The 15,218-nt window shown below is 44.3% G+C and overlaps 7 protein-coding genes across 7 annotated transcripts; 6 read left to right on the top strand and 1 right to left on the bottom strand.

Moving 5' to 3' along the window:
- Window positions 1–124: 124 nt before the first annotated feature.
- Window positions 125–2,136, bottom strand: K450DRAFT_229240 (uncharacterized protein). Its single transcript, XM_051587057.1, has one exon. The coding sequence runs from the start codon at window positions 2,023–2,025 to the stop codon at window positions 247–249; it is 1,779 nt and encodes a 592-aa protein (XP_051447151.1). The 5' UTR covers window positions 2,026–2,136; the 3' UTR covers window positions 125–246.
- On the top strand, window positions 2,137–4,154 carry K450DRAFT_229233 (uncharacterized protein). The gene is made up of 2 exons (XM_051587056.1): window positions 2,137–2,422; window positions 2,488–4,154. Exons 1-2 carry the CDS (start codon window positions 2,248–2,250, stop codon window positions 4,104–4,106), a joined length of 1,794 nt encoding a protein of 597 aa, XP_051447150.1. The 5' UTR covers window positions 2,137–2,247; the 3' UTR covers window positions 4,107–4,154.
- A 790-nt stretch (window positions 4,155–4,944) lies between these two features.
- Window positions 4,945–6,309, top strand: K450DRAFT_278530 (uncharacterized protein; the record flags this gene model as incomplete). The annotated part of the gene is made up of 1 exon (XM_051593298.1): window positions 4,945–6,309. The coding sequence occupies one exon, from the start codon at window positions 4,945–4,947 to the stop codon at window positions 6,307–6,309; it is 1,365 nt and encodes a 454-aa protein (XP_051447149.1).
- Window positions 6,310–8,477: 2,168 nt separating this feature from the next.
- K450DRAFT_229228 (uncharacterized protein) lies at window positions 8,478–8,990 on the top strand (the record flags this gene model as incomplete). The annotated part of the gene is made up of 1 exon (XM_051587055.1): window positions 8,478–8,990. A coding segment is annotated over one exon (153 nt), but the record flags the coding sequence as incomplete, so codon positions are not given.
- A 406-nt stretch (window positions 8,991–9,396) lies between these two features.
- Window positions 9,397–9,731, top strand: K450DRAFT_229226 (uncharacterized protein). The gene has a single exon (XM_051587054.1). The coding sequence runs from the start codon at window positions 9,425–9,427 to the stop codon at window positions 9,665–9,667; it is 243 nt and encodes an 80-aa protein (XP_051447147.1). The 5' UTR covers window positions 9,397–9,424; the 3' UTR covers window positions 9,668–9,731.
- Window positions 9,732–11,006: 1,275 nt separating this feature from the next.
- K450DRAFT_229220 (uncharacterized protein) lies at window positions 11,007–14,524 on the top strand. Its single transcript, XM_051587053.1, has 9 exons — window positions 11,007–11,287; window positions 11,395–11,532; window positions 11,603–11,753; window positions 11,831–11,889; window positions 11,979–13,041; window positions 13,166–13,846; window positions 13,920–14,050; window positions 14,116–14,263; window positions 14,351–14,524. The coding sequence occupies exons 1-9, from the start codon at window positions 11,117–11,119 to the stop codon at window positions 14,452–14,454; spliced, it is 2,646 nt and encodes an 881-aa protein (XP_051447146.1). The 5' UTR covers window positions 11,007–11,116; the 3' UTR covers window positions 14,455–14,524.
- A 1-nt stretch (window position 14,525) lies between these two features.
- K450DRAFT_229217 (uncharacterized protein) lies at window positions 14,526–14,953 on the top strand. Its single transcript, XM_051587052.1, has one exon. The coding sequence runs from the start codon at window positions 14,629–14,631 to the stop codon at window positions 14,923–14,925; it is 297 nt and encodes a 98-aa protein (XP_051447145.1). The 5' UTR covers window positions 14,526–14,628; the 3' UTR covers window positions 14,926–14,953.
- Window positions 14,954–15,218: the final 265 nt, after the last annotated feature.

The raw sequence follows: 15,218 nt of genomic DNA, 5'->3' as shown, positions 1-15,218 counted from the left end.
GAAATTCTGTGCCTAAATATCTGTTCGGAGTGGATTGATGAAACCTACGTCTACGAGTTGTCTGGATCAAAAGCAGATGCCAAATGCATCACGGAGGGAGGTTACACTTGAGTTATATGTACATCATTTATTTCAAGAATTGACATGGCCATCACATTGCCTTGTAGCAAGGAATGTCAAAAAATCACTGGCATGGACTGGTTTTCTCCACGTAAACCACTTCTTGACTGAGGGTTATTACTTATACTAGTTCGATGGTTTTTCATCGACGCTTGGAGACTTCATCTCAATCTCTTGCACTTCCACCTTTCCAAGGCCAGTGTCACGACATAAGGAACCTCTGCTCTGGCTCTCGGTATCGTTGCGTAGCGCACTTTTTTCAGCCGCAACCTTTTTAAAGTTCCAGGGCTTGACATTGTTGGCATACAGGTCGTCCAGCATCTCGAATGACATTCCTTTTGTTTCTGGAACGAGGAAATAGCATGCGATACTGGCAAGAAGAGCACATCCGAAGAAGATAAATCCTGTTTTGCCTCCAAGATTGCCGGCGTCCGGATTAATCATGTATGGGACGGTGAACTGGAAAACCAGACCCCAAACGCAGTTGCTGACGGTGACAAGACCTTGAGTGGCAGCACGAAGATGTAACGTAGCAATTTCGGATGCAAGTACGAAACCAACGGCCCCAATGGAGCACTGGTAGATGATGGCCCAAAGGAAAATGAGAACAAGGATAGCCCATCCTGCAGCTACAGTGTTGCTGATGCATCCCATTATTCCAATGAGCAAATTGATAAGTGCCAAGACAAAAACAGCAGGGACAATCATGGTTCGTCTTCCAACAATTTCTACAAGCGGGAATGAGGCAAGTGTGGACATCAGCATGAAAACAAAGAGGACCACCGAGACCAGGAAGGACTGGCTGATGCCGATGAGTTGCAAGAAGTACGTGACATAGCCTGTGACGAAGGATGCACCAACAAGTTGTTGGGTACTAGTGACGACAATAGAAGTCATCGTTCGCTTCAAGTTCTTGCCCTTGAAGCACTCAAGCATGGCTGTTTGCGACCAAATGGAAGTGGCGTTCTTTGAAGAGGATCCTTGGGTTTCATCGGAAGACACCACATCCGCCTGCAGACGTTTGAGCTCGAATTGATAGAATTCATCATCATCAATACCGTACATTCTATGCAATGATCTCAAGGCCTTCTCGTTATCTCCCATCTTGACCAGCCAATAGGGGGATTCAGGAAACCAAATAAAAAATGCCAGGTACAATGCCGGAAAGAAATATTCTGTGACAAAAGGCGTAAGGTAGCTCCATTTTCCGTTGATGTGACTGGAGCCTTCACTGATGACAACCATTAGAAACTGTCCCAGGACGATACTTGAATTGAAACAGCAAAGGAAAAATCCTCGAAGTTCCGGTCGACAGGTCTCTCCAATCCAGAGTGGAGAAATGGTGAACATGATACCGATGGCAACACCGTTGAGACCACGACCAACTAATTGGAGCCTCCATTCCGTAGATAATTGTTGAATGATAACAGCACCAGTGGAGATGAGAGCAGCCACGGCAATGAAAGGCTTGCGGCCCCAACGGTCGATGATAGGGGTGATGATAATAGCAGTAATAAGGTCAAGGCCCAAACCTAACACAGACCATGCGGAGATGATAGATGCTCTGATGATGTAATCTCCGTCAACCAGCGTACCAAATTGCTGCTTGAAAGCTGGCATGGCCAATAGTTGACCACCCACGGTGTAGTCAAAGCCTTGCATCATGGAACCCATGGCTGTCCAAAGAGCCCATAAGGCATATCTCCAGTGATGCCTTAGGATTTTCCATTTGTTATTTGGATCAACGACGGAATAATCAATATCCCCGGATTTCTTGTGTGCAGTAACCATCAAAGCTTTGTGCCAGGTCAAAAAAAAGTGAGTTGTGGGGTTTTTTATATGTAAATTTTTTTTTTGCGGGGAAACCAACTTATTATATGTGCAAACAACTATGGGAATTTTCATTGTGACGGAAACCGTAATCTGGTTGAGTATCTAAGTACTAAAAAAGGATTGGCCACCACAGCTCCGTCTTTGTGTCCCAGAATCTGCCGGGTACCAGGCATTGGTGCGACGCTGAAAGATTACAAGATATTCCGACTGGAGATCGTTGACAGGCTGAGCACGAATGACGATTTTATAAATATATGTTATTCATATGGCGTAACTGATAGAGAAACGATACCTATGACTTTGGAAGCCAACAACCCTGATCAACATCTCAACAACAGCCATGAACGTACTGGTCAGTCCACAGGTGTGCCTCTATGGTACCATTTTACACCTCCTCATGGATGGATGAACGACCCATGTGCCCCAGGTTATGACACAGAGACCAAGCTATACCATATTTTTTACCAATGTAAAGAGATCTGCTTCCTGAGCTGCGCATAGTCACACCTTACTGACAAGAAACATTGTGTTTAGGGAACCCTAAAGGAATCGAGTGGGGAAATATGTCCTGGGGCCATTCTGTCAGCAAAGATCTCGTTCACTGGGACAGAGTGGGCGGCGACCGACCAGCGCTTGAACCGACCTCTGAATATGATCGAGAAGGCGTTTTCACTGGCTGCTTCCAACCTAGTGGGATGCATCAAGAGAAAAATCAGCTCACAGCCTTTTACACCTCGGTGAACAAGCTACCTTTGAAATTCAACATCCCATATCACTATGGACAAGAGTCACTCAGCTATGCCACCTCCACTGACCAAGGCAAAACTTGGACGAAAGGCTTTGAAAACCCCATCCTGAAAGGCCCTCCAGAATCCATCAAAGAGATGACCGGCTGGAGAGACCCTTACATACAGAAATGGGCAGCGTTTGATAAGGCTTGTGGGGTATCTACAGAATCCCTTTATGGCATTATCTCAGGCGGCAGCAAAGGTATTGAGCCAAACTCTTACATTTATGAGATCGATGCCAACGACTTGTCCAGATGGAACTACCTCGGACCTTTGGTGACTAGTTTAGGACTTAACTTTAGGCCATCTAAGAAGTGGTCTGGTGATTTTGGAGTCAATTGGGAGGTCACGAACTTTATGACTTTGGAGGACGGTACTACATCCCAAGAGTTTCTCATTTTGGGGGCTGAAGGCGGTGCACAGCGCGATCATTTGGTGAACATGGTGTTACCGGAAGGTCTTCAAGAACGGACAGCCCGCTGGGGACTTTGGATGTCGGGCGATCTGGTTAAAACCGGTGACAATGTACAACTCCAGTACAAATACGGCGGAATCCTTGATCATGGCGTTTACTATGCTGCCAACTCATTTCATGATCCAGTACACAATCGCCGGGTTGTTTGGGGCTGGGTACCGGAGGAAGACATCCCAGTCCGTCATCTTGAGACGCGCGGCTTCAATGGCTGTATGGGAATCTTGCGAGAATTATTCTTGGTCACCATCCCTAATGTCGTTGGAACTTTGCGAACCCCTTTGGACCAACTACCCACAATCCAGCTTATTCCTAATGAACATGGCACCAACACCCTACACACTCTTGGCATCCGACCTCTAAGGGAGTACGACCTTGTTCGTGGCAGACCTATATATAACGTTGACAATCTAGCGCTACCAGCGGCTGACTTTGCGTTGTACGAGACTTCCGTGCGCTCTAAGAGATGGGTGATGGAATCGATCATTGAGGTGAAAGCAGGATGTAAAAGCGTTGGAGTGGTTTTCCGCCAGAACAAGGAAAAAAGCGTTTTCTCTAGCATTCTATTCGATCCCTTGGAGGAGGAAATTGCCGTCAACAGAGCGTACTCCAACAATGACGATGCTATCAGCAAGTGCCAGGAAAAAGGGCCGCATACACTCTTCCAGATGGACAACAACGGCGTTAAATCGCAAGAGAAGCTTAAGCTTTCCATTTTCTGCGACGATTTTGTTGTGGAAGTCTTTGCCAACGACAGATTTGCTTTATCCACCACGGTTTACGTTGACGATGCGGATGCTTTGGGTATCAGCTTGATGGCTGCTGGTGAATTAGGAAGTGCGGTGTTTGAAAGCACGACTATTTGGCAGATGGAACAACTAAACTTAGTGTAAATTGAGTAAAGTAGCTTGTGAATAACAGTGTATCCAATAAATTCTATATTTCAACAAACTTCTCAGCATCTATTTACTTGTTTAGGTCCTTTGTATCCGGCCGAGCGTTCCACGAAACGAGCGAGAATAAACGGAATACAGTAGAGTTGTCTGTCATCTTCCATCTGACCATATGTGGCATTTTGGCTTTGTTACAAAGTTCACACACTTGAACGTTTTTGGAAAGACAAGTCAAAGTTATGAATCTAAAAAGGTGGGTGGAGAGTAATATTCCTTCTGGAAATGAACCATGTTGCGCCTGCTGTGCCAGTTTATTTTCAAGAAAATCTAAACGTCTTTACTAATAAACATTCATGGATGAAACTTGAGGAGAAATCCTAAAGTGTTCTGTAGTTTGCGGGTCACCTTGATTGTAACAATGTCACATAACGATCGGCATAAATTCCATGCATCGCAAGTAAGGTTGGGATGCATACGATCTGGTGTTACGATCATATGCAGGGTACCAGTCTGAGCTGTCGGGTACCAGTTCAACTGTGGGGTACCAGCTTATTTTGAGAGGCGTTTCAGCCACACTACGGTAATCTGCCATCATCATTTACCTTCAGCTCATTCCTTATACAACGCTTACCTAAATGATTTATAGTACTGTTCCGTACCAAAGCATTCCGTATTATGCTTTGAGAATCTGCCGAGATAATAATCTATCATGTTGTAAAGGTTTGTTCTCAAGCTTTGTAAAGTTCAGCTGAGCGTCAATTGCTTTGCTATAAGTATGGAGCTTTCAGACATTGTTTTCACCTACATCTCAATCAATCCCTAACTTGAATCGTTCAAAATGGCCTCCAAGCTCGGACAAAGTCTCCTGACCAACGCTACCCAAAAGTCAAACGCAAGAACTGCTAGAATCTCCAGCTGGGACCAATCTGGCCATAACGAAGATGCCTTTGTTGTTATGCCTGGTGAAACTGCTGTCCTAGCTGATTTGGAGGGACCAGGTGCCATCACTCATTTGTGGTTCGTCCAGACCTGCCGACGTGTTCGTGGACCCGGTTTAATTGATCCAACAAAAGCTGGTGTAGCCATGATGGAGGTTCACAATGCCCTTGGCTTGAACTGGGAAGTCAATGATCCTGACTACTACCGCAAGGTCATTATTCGCATGTACTGGGATGACCAGGAAACCCCTAGTGTTATTGCTCCCCTTGGTGACTTCTTCTGTGTCGGTCACTCCATGGCAGCCAACTTTGACTCTCTTCCTTTCACCGTCTCTGTCAAGGATTCCGAACGACTCAAGTATGGTGGTGGTGCCGCCTTCAACTGCTACTTGTCTATGCCTTTCAACAAGCGTGCTAGGATCGAGGTTGAAAATCAAAACGATGTTGCTTACATGCAGTACTACTACATCGACTATGAGCTTTACGCTGAGCCTCTTCCCAAGGACACTCTCTACTTCCACGCCTACTGGCACCGAGAGAACACCACTGAGGGATGGGGACCTGATCTTCAAGTCAACAGTTTGGAAACACAAGTACCCAACTTGGATGGTAAAGAAAACTACGTTATTCTTGAGACGGAGGGTGCTGGTAACTACATTGGATGCAATCATTCTGTCGCTCATTTCCAAGAAACTTGGTGGGGTGAAGGTGACGATATGATCTTCATTGATGATGATGTATGGCCACCAAGTCTCCATGGTACTGGTGGTGAGGATTACTTCTCGCAAGGTTGGGGTATGCAGAAGAATGCTTTCGCATTCGCCGGTACTATTATTCACGAAGAAGACGTTCCTGGATACCAAGTAAGCTACCGCTGGCATTTGGCCGACCCTGTTCGCTTCTCCAAGAAAATTAAGGTTACCCTCGAACATGGCCATGGCAACCATCTCACTGAGGACTGGGCCTCCACCGCCTACTGGTACCAGACCTTGCCCACTCCCAAGTTTAAGATCTTGCCAGTCGAACAACGTATTCCTCGTAAGCCCACCATGCCAACCGACGGGTTGTTCAAGCCCACTGTAAGCAAGCTCAATGAGCAACAGCAAGAAATGCACAAGAAACAGGAAGAGAGAATGGAGGAGTTCATGAAGAAGCGTAATGAATGGCTTACACGACGTGCAGAGGATTCTCGACAGCGTGCAATCGCCAATGTCGAATTTGCCAAGAAGATTCGCAAAGATTTCCTTGAAAAGCAAGGCAAATAATCCAGATATATGCGGCGAAACGATATAGAGTAGCTACCTGTTGTAAAGAATTGAACATAATAAAGGAAGCTTCCATACCTGTAATAAGTAGCGCCTCTTGGTCGTGGTATCAGGCTATTGCAAGAAGGGAACAACTTGTTAACTTGATCGGGACAGCATCAAGGGATGGCAGCCATGCTTACTTCGATACTTACCAAAAATGTCAAAGTTTTGCCTATGGGTCAAACCGTCTATTCGATGATAGATTGTACAACAGCTTTATCACCTATAGTGATCAGTCCCTTTGGTATCCGTTTGTGCCGAAACTGTCCAAGTATCAAACGTAAGCAAGGTACACGAAAATTGACACTTTGGCAGCAAGTAATATTTGTGACAGGTAGATCCTTAGAATGAGAAGACCTAATCACAGTTTTGGAAAGCCCAGAGCATCAAGCATTGCTTTCCATGAGGTTGCCAATGTGCGCGAAATCAAATCTCTCAATTCAATACAATGGCATGATCAAGATTTACAGACTGGCGAAGGAAACCCAATGAAGCTCTGCTACTATGATAAGAAACAACATAGCTATATTCGGAACAGTTTCATCTCTTCAGTCGAAAACGCCAGAGGACATTATAAAATTGGGGAGCTATTATTGTTATGAAGCTTGGGTACCCATCAAAATGTAGAGAAATAGCGTTACTGTTGCGCTCCATACAGAAGAGATTGCATTTTTAGTGCTTGTTCCCTATACCTCTTGAATTGCTTTAATTATTGGATGAAAATATCAAAGAGACTGCTGCTTCATAGAAGTTATTAGTAGAAGGATCGCCCTTTCGATGTAGGATTGCTATTATGAGCTTTAGGGGCATGAAATTACATATGATGAAGAGGAAGTCTCTAGTTTACGCATACGGTGGATAAATTAATTGATAGCCCACAATATTCTCTTCACTGTTCGTGCGATTGAAGCTGGTTATCATATAGAGGACATGGATTGACTAAACTCAACGTGTATTGTTAAATACTCAGACAGCATGTTATTGCATGCAAGTCAGTGTGCATTTTCCACTAAACATGATTGTTTATAAGTCTTGGTAATAACTTAAGCAGTGTTGTAGTGACCATTTGCCAAAGGTGAACGCTCAGAGAATAAGCTTGACATTGCGTTTTCTGCAGTATCCGGACGGTAACAACAACATTCCACGTCACTTAATGAGCTTATTGATGTCAATTGAATAACGCTTTAGCTGTGGGAAAGCTGTTCTTACAGGTAGCTTATCTCTTGGCCCAGCAATGCTGCTTATGCGGAAAGTAAAAGGCCAATACAAATTTTACTAATTAAATTGAGCCATGGTCAAATCGCGTCTTGTGCTCTTTAGTACGTCTGCTACTGCAACATGAGACGATGCATCGTTTTCAACAAGGACAAGCCAACACACCATACTTCTCAAAGCTACTGAAGAAGGGCATCTCTAGAAGTAAGTTTATCACTGACCACTTTGCAGAATCGCATTTCATTTTATGAGTCATTACGATAAACTCCCGCCAGTAGGACGCAATCTCAGCTGTCAATGGCAATCTGCATTTGCACATCAGTGAATCACAGAAGGTCTTGTACCTTACTTAAAAAAAACGTGTCTACTCAAGCGTACTAGGGTGATCAACAACTATATAAATGCTTTCCCTTTGCTATGCCTTGAATAAAGTAACAAGCCGTGTTTCAAGCTTCCCCTTTACCCCTGATTCCTTTGTCCAAGCTGTACTGTCAGTGTTCTCAACAACTATGACTATTAGAGTGCATACACGCTACTGTTGCACGTTTAAACACTTAAAAGCACATAAATAGACCGCTCTGAACGAATAAAAGCCCTCAAAGCTTACTAAACACGCTCCTTAGCTCGAAAACAGCTCTGACCTACCCCACACTCTTGATACACAAGGTCTGTGCGCACTGCCACTCTGTTACACCAACTTTCTTTCAAGCTGTGAGCTGTCTATATCTCTGGTTCCTCATCCCCTCGAAGCTGTAGAAAATATCTAGTACTATTGAATTATGCAGAGAAGGGAGGGGTATAATATGAGAGTCAAATGGAGTCTGTGGTGTGTCCAGGGGTCGAGGAAATGGCGATTTTGTTCGTAAAAGTGATGGTCATGATCATGTCATTTTCTCTATATTTTGAGTATGGTCTTCTGGTCCAGTGGTCTTAGCGACTTCCATATTCTGAGGCTGTTGTTCGGTCCCGGGTTCGATTCTCGCCGTGTGGCGAGTATTCTGACTCGGAGTCTGAGCTTCAACCAAGGAATATAGGGAGCCGCCAAAGGCCACTACCGGGAGACCGACTCACCCTTTGTGGCAAGAAACTATCGTGACAATGAGCTCTTTTACGAATAAAATCGCCATTTTCTCGACCCTTCAGCCTCCGCATTACCTTCTCTCTTCATAGTTTTCTTCCAAAAACGTTTTCACGTGACCAGTCTTTTCTAGCAAGCGGTTGCCGGTCATCTGCTACCTCTTGTCGCAAAGGACATCCACTTAAACCGATGTCTCTGGGCATATTGCCTCATGTCTGAGACTGTTTTAACATAGCGTTCAGAGCTGAGGGCAGAAAATTTGAACTCCTCTCGTTCATTCACTTCTCGAGACGCGCATTCATGCAGGGCCAGTTACAGGTCTGCTGCGGTTCTTGAGGACAATAGCTCGAAATTGGAAAATATAGTTGCAAGGTTAGTTGCTACTTTCTCTTTGGTCAAGCCCAGCTTTTAAAGAGCGAGTAGATGGTGGTGATTTGGCCCCCGAAACAACTTTCTGTTTAAAGTGATATCGGAGGTCTTGTTGCTACAGGTACACTCCAGCTTCATTGTTGCTTGGATGACCGCAGATATCATATGATATCAGCATCAAATTACATTTTCGCCTTACACGTTCCCTTTCCCTTTTATGCTTGTCATCATGCTTGAGCCCTTAGAGCGAACTGCACTGGGACTGAATCAACGCTCGCTTTTATTTTGATGACTGACTGACATACGTTATCAAAAAACACCTTACAAAGGAAATATATACGGTATGTATGGACGGATACTATTTGCATCGACACATCAAATTTATCGGGACTTGACGAAGTCATACGATCTATGTACAAATGGTACGCTAACTGTGCCGCTGTTGTGTTGGATTCCAATACTGAATTCAAAGATCGGTGTACGAGAGGTTGGTGTTCTATAAGAAGGGGCAACAGCTGTTATTCTGTACGGATTTACAAAGGAAGTGAAGCTTTCCTCATTGACGAGATAGGCCAAAAAGCGACGCCACGATCTTTGTACACTGCATCTTCATCCGAACCATTGATTAGGATATGCAACGAAAATCCTGGCTAATGCGCGTTCGAGAGACAATACGCATTGAAGATATGGCGTATGCTCTGGAGGGAGTATTTTTCATGTACTTGACATTGGCATTTGGTGAAGCTTTGAAACCCGCGAAAGACCGTAGCACGAGCTGGCAATTCAGAATGGCGATCTGTCATTCTTTTGTTTCCAAATCACTCAAACACATCAGCATAGTTACCTACCCTCATAACTAACCCATATTCAAAGTTCTATCAGCAATAGTACTGAACAAGGGAATAGAACATTAGTTGCATGTGGCTATCTTCAGCACACGACCATTGACACAAGAGAGCCTCGTATGAAAAGGGGTAGTATTTAAGTACCGCGACTTTCAGTTTCGTAAAAAGAAAGTAGCCCTAATGACTTGAAGAAATAAGGGCTTTGATAAGAAGGACGGATATTCACCATGGTAGTGTGGAATTAAGATGTGAACGACTGCATTACGGATTTCGCCCAGTACTGAGTCCAACGCAACTAAATGTAACCATATCCAAAAAAGAAGTATGATCAGCATCAGGGGTCCAGCAAGTAAAAGCCAGACGCCGCACATGTTCTCGGAATGATAAGAAGATCGAGCTTATGCTACGTACAGAAATGATATCATTGCGGCGAGAAACTCCAAAAGTACGGTCAAGCAAGGCTATCAGGCACCGACCTTGGCCAAACTACAGCGTCGATAACAACAATGGTCATCTAATTGAGCATGAAATACAGGAAGTAGACGCCAGTTTGCGACTTCGAGGCCCGACATGATAGAAAGCATGTCTCGATCAAAACTGCATGGCGGTCATAAAACGTACTGTAGATTGACATCTACTACTCTAAACACGGGATTGATAGAACCGACAACCATAGTTGCAGGGTGCTAAAGCAAGCGCCAAGCATACACGGATAAAATTACAAAGTGACACTCGAAATACTCTGCAAATTTATTATTATGCTTACTACAAAGTCAAAATTTCGATATTACTAACGCGCAATTATTATCATCTCTCTCCTTGTGCTGAGCCAGTGGTTTAGCGCATGGATAGGTCCATTGGGTGCGTTTCATAGTGCCATATGACACCACGATCCATATCGCCTTGCTCTTTACGCCTTTGCGATAGCTTGAATAAACGGATTGGTAGCTTATTAATATAGCCAATAGACTGAATCACGGTTCAAGCGACGTTGTTCATAGGTTGAAAGGGTGGGCCGGCAGATGAGGGCTTGGTGGTGGGCAAGCTAGAATCCCCATGACGGGTTGGCTGGTGGACACGTGCTTAACTGTGGTCTTGTGACTCCCGTTTTGTCCTGTTTGCTAAGAAAGACACTTGAGTGCAATCCCCTCCTTTCAAAAGTGTAGCTGCGGCAACTTCACTTTATCCTCCATCTTATATACCTGACTGTTATTAATTACCTGCACCTCTCATTCAATACTGTTTATATTTACACATCATGGCTAACGCAAACTCGCCAATACCGACCACCAATTACACTAGTGACAAACAACCTAATTCAACCACAGCCGTAGCAACAAACCCAACTTCTGCCGTCGTAGGTGACTACGTTGTCAGCTCAAAGATTGGCCAAGGCTCATTTGCCACCGTCTTCAAGGCTGTACACAAGGTATGTATTCGTAGGCAGACCGGAGTTCTGCGTGTGCCTCAGCCTGGAACTCCATCGGCGCCCCATTCAATCTCCATATTAATCCTCTTATTGCTAACTTCCACTAGACAAATCGGCGTCCCGTTGCTATAAAATCCGTCCTCAAGCAGAAACTCACCAGGAAGTTATTTGAGAATTTGGAATCCGAGATATCAATCTTGAAAGCGATAAGGCATGATCACATTGTAGGCCTGATTGATATCCAGGTAAATATATATGCCCGACACTACTCCTCCATGTTCTATATTATTAAATTATGATTTTAACACGTTGTAGAAAACGGATACCCATATACATCTCATCATGGAGTACTGCTCAATGGGAGATCTCTCACAGTATATCAAACGAAAAAAGAGCAAGCACATATCGCGTGGTCCTGCAGGGGGCTTGAGCGAGGATGTTGTTCGCCATTTTCTGAAGCAATTGGGTATGTTATGTTTGTCCTTGAACAACAAATAATGCAACGATCTCTAATTAATGGGACGTTTGGTACCTTTTTTTTAGCATCCGCGCTGGAGTTTCTTCGTTCACAGAATCTCGTCCACAGAGACATTAAACCACAGGTATTTTTTTTACCACCAGTCAGCCAACACTTGGCTAAGCCATTGTCTTTCCACCTCATTAACCTATCTTCTTTCCCACCGCTTATCAGAACTTACTATTGGTTCCTGTTAGTGACACGCCAGACAATGAAGACGCTATCGGATTCTCAAATTTACCCCGCTTGAAAGTGGCTGACTTTGGATTTGCTCGCATTTTACCTTCAAGCAGTCTTGCCGATACTCTATGTGGTTCACCCTTGTATATGGGCCCAGAAATTCTCTCATACAAAAAGTATGACGCCAAAGCTGACTTATGGAGCGTGGGAGCAGTTGTGTTTGAAATGATTACAGGAAGGCCACCTTTTCGCGCATCCAACCATGTCGAGCTTTTGAAAATCATTGAAGAAAACGATGACCGGATAGTGTTCCCCGACGAGCGGGCATCCCATTCCCGACCAAGTTCCTTGGGAGATGGAAAACATGAATCTTCGCCTACCGGACCCATTATCAGTGATGAGTTGAAGGACCTCATACGGCATTTATTGAAAAAGAACCCAGTCGAGCGTATCTCGTTTGAAGAATTTTTTATGCACCCTGCAATTACCCAAGGAAGAGACAGTATACCCCAATCATCTTTGTCACTTCAAGCTGCTAGTGCCTTGAATGACCAACGACGACCAAAGTCTTCCTCCTTGGAACGACCTACCATCACACCTCTTCAAATCAGCAACGCACATCGAGAAGATGAAGTTCCTCCTTTTGCTACCGTGCAAACCACTCCTCTAAATGCAAAACCGTATTACGTCGAACAAGATCGTTATCAACAGCTCAATAGCGCTCCTGTTGTCGATACCTTGACAACTGCGAGACGCAGGGCGTCCAACGACAATGTTGGTTTGAAATTAGTAGCTCAAGAGGGCCGAATGCACAGTCAACCCGTCAATGTCATTCATAGTGAAAACGATCCTCAGTCTCGACAAAGCAGTCGTCGACAAAGCTATTCTCCACGTATTGAATCCAATTTTGATGATTTGCAACAAAACAAGGAACGCTACCCTCCTAATGCTACTAGTCAACAACGGCTTAGGCGAGATGGGAATGCTGAGTCGGATGTTCTTGATGAGTACGTTGTGCTGGATCGCAAGACTATTGAGAACAACCAATTTGCTGATGGTAGGTAACATGGTGGACGATTGAACCATATCTTTTTGAGGAATACTGAAAAGATATGAATGCGATGTAATGTATTCGTTTGGTTATTATTCCTCATGCTAACCTTTTTCTTTTCCGCTAACAGAACTGGATGCTTCCCCTCGTACATTCGATGAACCTGATCGTAATGGACGTGTGGTTTCTCGTAACAAGGTACATCGACTATCATCAAGTCCTCTTGCGCGACCGGCATCGATTAGCCAAAGGACGCCTTCTCCCCAGCAATCCAGTCTTCCTAGAGCCTATGAACACTTTTCCACATCACCGCCCAACTCTCTTCGCTCGTATACTGGCACGACTCCTCCATTTGCCATCCCTCGTGAACGCAACAGCAGCACAGGCAGCAGTGGTGGATCGGCTCTGGCTCGTGCTCTCTCCATGGCATCGGTTCGTCTGTTTGGTACTGGCAATTCTCCACCCAATTGGAATCAGCCTACCACCGGTGGCGTGGCCTTTGGCACAGGCGGTAGTAATCCGGAAGAAGATGCAATTATCAAGCAGATTGAAGATGCTGCCTGTAAAGCTCACGCCGTGGCCCAATTTGCCGACAGTAAATTTGTACAAATCCAAGAATACAACGATACTTCTCCACATCCCGAGCCATTGCAAGTTCCCGTGCTAGCCGAAGAAGCAATGGTTTTGTATATAAAGGCTCTGGCTCTCCTAGAATCTGGTATGAAGATTGCTAAAGATTATTGGGCTCGTGTTAGTGCGACAGAGCCACAACAAGGGCAACCGAGGGTTGCACCTGTGCGATTGAATTCTGGTAAGTGGAGGGTGTACTGTTATCGTACTCAATAGTCAATATTTAACCTTGCGATTTAATTTTCTTCCTATAGCCGTTCAATGGATGCGTGAGCGATTCAACGAATGCCTTGATCGAGCATCTTATGCCAAGAACAAGTGCGAAGATGAAAATGCAGTCAACGCTTGCGTAGAAAAGCTACTGTATGATCGTGCATTAGAGATGGTAAGTTCCAGCATTTTATTTACACTGTACATCTGGACCGTCTCTGACTGACCTGGTAATTGCAGAGTCGAGCCGCTGCTGTCAACGAGCTGGTAGGAGAGAATATCGCTGGTTGTGAGCGAGATTATAAAATTGGTATCTATATGCTCGAAGCTATTCTTGAGGACGAAGAACAGGTTATGGAGGAAGATGATCGTAGAATCATTAACAAGTGTAAGTACATGGATAGTGTGCATAGGGAAAAAGGAATCTTGAGTCAATCAGTCGTCAGACCTGGGTGCTAATTCTTTATACTTGCAGTTGTTGAATCTATCAAAAATCGCCTGAATGTACTTCTTAAAAAGAAGGCTGCCATGACTCAACAGCAGCAGCAGATACCGAGCAGTAACACTAGCAATGTATAAAAAGTATCAAGTCACAATCCCCACACTTGTAATAAAAAAATCGGTGTTTGCTATTTCCAGTGCGTTGTATACTTTGAAACTGATCTTGGATACCTAGTAACAGCATAGCGGTCTAGCTATGTTCAACTCAGAAACACATCTTAGTACGGTAGTATTGACAAGCAATCTTTGAACATGGAAGATTCTGGTTCGAAATCTGACATGTTGATGGTGAAAGATCTTCCCGCTCATGCAACCTTGCGCTGGCTTTTCTTACATCTGACTTTCACGGCGGCGATCTTAGTATTAACGGTGCGCTCAATTTTACTACACCCTCCCTTTCGACTACGTAGGACTAGGACAACGGCCAAACTACCATTGACGCTTCTCAAAGTCTCAATAACTTTCAAATTGAAAGAAATGCGAGTACCTTATGTTAGAGCGGAGACACAGGGACGGATCATGTTGAAGGCAAATATACACTTCTTTTGAGATATTAAACCAATGCTATGTAGTATCTCATAATTCAAAATCAGAAATATCTTTATTACAATAACTTTTGTCGTTTGTCGTAATCTATAAATTGAGGTGAATCTTGATTCCAGCTTCTACTAAGTAAGGAGAGGAAGCCTTCAATCCTCGAAATATTACCGTCGGTGGTCGTTCGTCCATAAACTCTATATTGAAGGAACCCATTCTGGTATAGGCAGTTTCGCGCTTTGAGACTTTTGCGAAGTGTTGATAAAAATCTCAACTGATGATGGGTTCACCTGCCTTCTACTTCT

The sequence above is a fragment of the Umbelopsis ramanniana genome (assembly GCF_025399195.1).
Source record: "Umbelopsis ramanniana AG unplaced genomic scaffold K450scaffold_11, whole genome shotgun sequence".
In the NCBI taxonomy this organism is placed as follows: domain Eukaryota; kingdom Fungi; phylum Mucoromycota; class Umbelopsidomycetes; order Umbelopsidales; family Umbelopsidaceae; genus Umbelopsis; species Umbelopsis ramanniana.
Note: the sequence above shows the minus strand (reverse complement) of the source record. Positions and strands in the feature narration are given on the sequence as shown.

Coding starts and splice junctions, on each gene's coding strand:
- K450DRAFT_229240 (XM_051587057.1), bottom strand. CDS start 2,025: ATGAAAATTCCCATAGTTGTTTGCACATATAATAAGTTGGTTTCCCCG.
- K450DRAFT_229233 (XM_051587056.1), top strand. CDS start 2,248: ATGACTTTGGAAGCCAACAACCCTGATCAACATCTCAACAACAGCCAT. Junction 2,423..2,487: donor ATACCATATTTTTTACCAAT/GTAAAGAGATCT, acceptor CATTGTGTTTAG/GGAACCCTAAAGGAATCGAG.
- K450DRAFT_229226 (XM_051587054.1), top strand. CDS start 9,425: ATGTACAAATGGTACGCTAACTGTGCCGCTGTTGTGTTGGATTCCAAT.
- K450DRAFT_229220 (XM_051587053.1), top strand. CDS start 11,117: ATGGCTAACGCAAACTCGCCAATACCGACCACCAATTACACTAGTGAC. Junction 11,288..11,394: donor TCTTCAAGGCTGTACACAAG/GTATGTATTCGT, acceptor AACTTCCACTAG/ACAAATCGGCGTCCCGTTGC. Junction 11,533..11,602: donor TAGGCCTGATTGATATCCAG/GTAAATATATAT, acceptor AACACGTTGTAG/AAAACGGATACCCATATACA.
- K450DRAFT_229217 (XM_051587052.1), top strand. CDS start 14,629: ATGGAAGATTCTGGTTCGAAATCTGACATGTTGATGGTGAAAGATCTT.